General features: G+C 41.3%; 1 protein-coding gene across 1 annotated transcript in view; it reads right to left on the bottom strand.

The window, feature by feature from the left end:
* Positions 1 to 219: 219 nt before the first annotated feature.
* Positions 220 to 3443, bottom strand: part of cltcl1 (clathrin, heavy chain-like 1) — a 92423-nt gene continuing 89199 nt past the window's right edge. The window contains exons 21-22 of the mRNA XM_056463219.1: positions 616 to 668; positions 220 to 349 (exon numbers count right to left, since the gene is read on the bottom strand). Of these exons, the coding sequence (XP_056319194.1) occupies positions 220 to 349; positions 616 to 668 (183 nt within the window). The remainder of the gene's footprint in view (positions 350 to 615; positions 669 to 3443) is intronic.

The following is a 3443-nucleotide window of genomic DNA, read 5'->3' as shown; positions in this document are numbered from 1 at the left end:
ATTAAACCACACTGAACTGAGCTCAACTGAACTGAACTTAAACACTACAAACTGAACTACACTGTTCCTATTTACTATGATCTTCTATGTGAAGCTGCTTTGACACAATCTACATTGTAAAGCGCTATACAAATAAAGGGGAACTGAATTAAATGGAATTTTCCGTTTAAAATGCGTAAATGTCATGTGACCCTCAGGAAGAACGCAGCATCTCATTTCTCAGAGGACGTGTTTTCTGTTCTCGTCGTCTCCTGAGTTCGTTCTTCCGAGGTAACTTAGTTTCCACAAGAACACGAGTCCGTTCTCAGTGTTTTTGGAACTGAGAAACAGCCCTAATCTTAGAACTGAACTGAAAACAAACAGGAAGTGCATTTTCAGATTTCAATTAAGGATTACAAGAGCAAACCTTTTTTTTTTTTCTCTTAATGACATGCACTGATTATTTGTTCGCCACAAAACTAGCAGTGTGAGCTAACGAAATCAATATGGTTCGTTTTGATTTGATGCGTACTCTAAGGTTTGAGTCTCAGATTGGAGGTTTGCAGTGTGGTTTTCATTAAAGCGAGACGCTGCGCATAAATGCAGTCTGGGCTCAAATCCAGCAGTCAGACGTACAGAACGGCTCCATTAGCAGGACAAACACAAGGTCGAAACACCAATGCAATCAGCTAATGAAAGAGAGAAGGAGAAGATGAAGAGGAGGATGAAGAGGAGATCATCAATCTGATGGAGGAGAAACAGCTCTAAAGCACGGCTGATCCAGGAGCAGATCCGCTTTACTGGTCAATTACAATTATTAGTCCTCCTGTGAAATATTGACCCTTTTTCCAATATTTCCCAAATGACATTGAACAGATTCAGGAAATTTTCACAGTATTCTCTATAATATTTTTTCTTCTGGAGAAAGTCTTATTTGTTTTATTTTAGCTAGAATAAAAGCAGTTCCTAGTTTTTTTTATTATTAGCCTCCTTAAGCAATATATGTTTGGGATTGTCTACAAAACAAACCATCTGTAACACTGGGAGTGACACAGACAACTGAAGTTCGGATCCAAGTGCAGGTTTAATCAAAGTCAGGCAAGCAAAGGTCAACACAGGTGCAAACAGATGTATAAAGGCAGTCCAGGAACGTAGTCAAACACAGGCGAGAGGTCGGAAGGCAGGCGGCAGACAGGACAATAAGAATAAACAAGACTAGGGTCAAAACACAGGAAAACAAGACTAGGAGAATGCGTTGAAACGTCACTATACAGATAACAAGACTCGGCCCTGGAAGTGAGAGTGTGTGCTGATTAAATAGTGTCTGTGATCAGTCCTTGACGATTCTCAGGTGGTGCCAGTGTAATCAGTAGAGACTTGGAGCAGGTGTGAGTATGTGTGTGGCATGACTGAATATGTAGTCCATTAATGGCAGAATTGTAGTCCATGTGTGTTTGTGTGTGAGATCCAGCGATCTGGGAGTTATGATCGCTGGTGATCGAGACACCATCGTTATACAATAACTTGTCTAATTACCCTAGCCGGCCTAGTTAACCTAATTAAGCCTTTAAATGTCACTTTAAGCTGAATACTAGTGTCTTGAAGAATATCTAGTCTAATATTATTTACTGTCATCATGACAAAGATAAAATAAATCAGTTATTAGAGATGATTATTAAAACTATTATGATTAGAAATGTGTTGAAAAAATCTGCTCTCCGTTAAACACAAATTAGGGAAAATATACAATAATTAATATATAACAGGAGGGAAAGACAAGAGAAATGTGTGGGGATCTGGATCTTATTTAAGTTTCATCTATTCATGCAGAACTGACAGAATATATTCCTGAAATCTGGACATGTTAAAGAAACAGTTTTTCCAAAAATAATCAAATCTGGCCGGGATAGTGGCCTTACAGCAAGAAGGTTGCTGGTTCGAGTCCCGACTGGGCGTTTTCTGTGTGGAGTTTGCATGTTCTCCCCGTGTTGGTGTGGGTTTCCTCCGGGTGCTCCGGTTTCCCCCACAGTTCAAACACATGATTAACTAAATTGGCCAGAGTGTATAAGTGTGAATTAGTGTGTATGGGTGTTTCACAATACTGGGTTGCAGCTGGAAACACATCCGTTGTCTAAAACATATGCTGGAATAGTTGGTGGTTAATTCTGCTGTGGTGACCCCTGATGAACAAGTGAATAAGCCGAAGGAAAATGAATGAATGAATGAAATCAAATCTGAAAAGGTGATTTTAAATACATTTTAAGTCTGATTTATTTTTGAATGTTGGTATTTTTTAGTTTTGCATTCATACGCTGTGATCATTTTTTAATGTAAAGCATGTTTTAATTTAATTTATTTTCTCTGTTACGTTACATCAATAAGACTTACTTAAAAATGAAAGCATATCATGGCCAAAGACACCATCATTTGTAGCTCAATAGAAAATGATTATAATAAAAATAGTGAAAATACAAAAGACAATAGCCGCATTTCCACTATCGGGCCAGTGCGAGCCAGGGCTTTAATCGGGCCAGGCCGGGCCAATAGCCCGGAGGTTGAGAAATGAGGCCGAAATCATGTCGCGTTTCCACTGTCGGGCTAGTTGCTCGCAGCGCGTCACGCAAACACCGCCCCCAGAACATCCCCCGAATCAAACGTCACACAATCCGTCACACAACCCGCCCACTTCAGCGGGAACAAAAAACTCAAATTATAACCACAAACACAACCTGGCATCACTACGAGAGCTGGAAGATGGAGAACACCGAGCGATTGCTTTTTACTGTTTGTGGTCTGTTGGTGTAAGGCCAGACAGCGATCCCTGGATAAGGACATTCGAAGTTCGGCGGCATTTACATTCGAACACAGATTTTGGCTGCAAGTCGCAAAAGAGCAGCCGAGCGACGAGAAACGACGTATACTACGGGAGAAAGCATCTTGTCTCCTCTTTACCTGACAGGAAAACTCTGCCTTGTAGTAACCCCGCCCGAAGCCCCAGTTGGCCCTCCTTGGCCCAAGGTATTTCGGCGGGCCGAAAAGGCCGGACGCTGGCCCCAAGGAAGCCCCGCTTTGGGCCCGATTACGCACCGGAAGTGATAGTGGAAATGGGACTGGCCTTGGCTCGCCCTGGCTCGCTCGCTTTAGAGCAGCGATAGTGTGGAAACGCGGGCTATTGACAAAACAAAAAGCACAATAAAATAACATATAAAAATACTTCAAAAGGAAAATGAGCGTTCAACAGGTCGGATAGAGTATCTGACTAATGTTTATATTATATAGTGATACGTTCATGCTTTTGGTCCTTTTTCAGTTCAGAGTTCAGCAGTGGCTGACTATTAAATGACACTGTAGGAAAAACAGACTCTTAATCTGCTCATATATATATATATATATATATGTGAGTGTTGTGTGTGTCGTGTGACCTGTGTGTGTGTGTGTGTGTGTTACAGAAGTCATGCGGGTGA

The sequence above is a fragment of the Danio aesculapii genome, chromosome 8 (assembly GCF_903798145.1).
Source record: "Danio aesculapii chromosome 8, fDanAes4.1, whole genome shotgun sequence".
In the NCBI taxonomy this organism is placed as follows: domain Eukaryota; kingdom Metazoa; phylum Chordata; class Actinopteri; order Cypriniformes; family Danionidae; genus Danio; species Danio aesculapii.
Note: the sequence above shows the minus strand (reverse complement) of the source record. Positions and strands in the feature narration are given on the sequence as shown.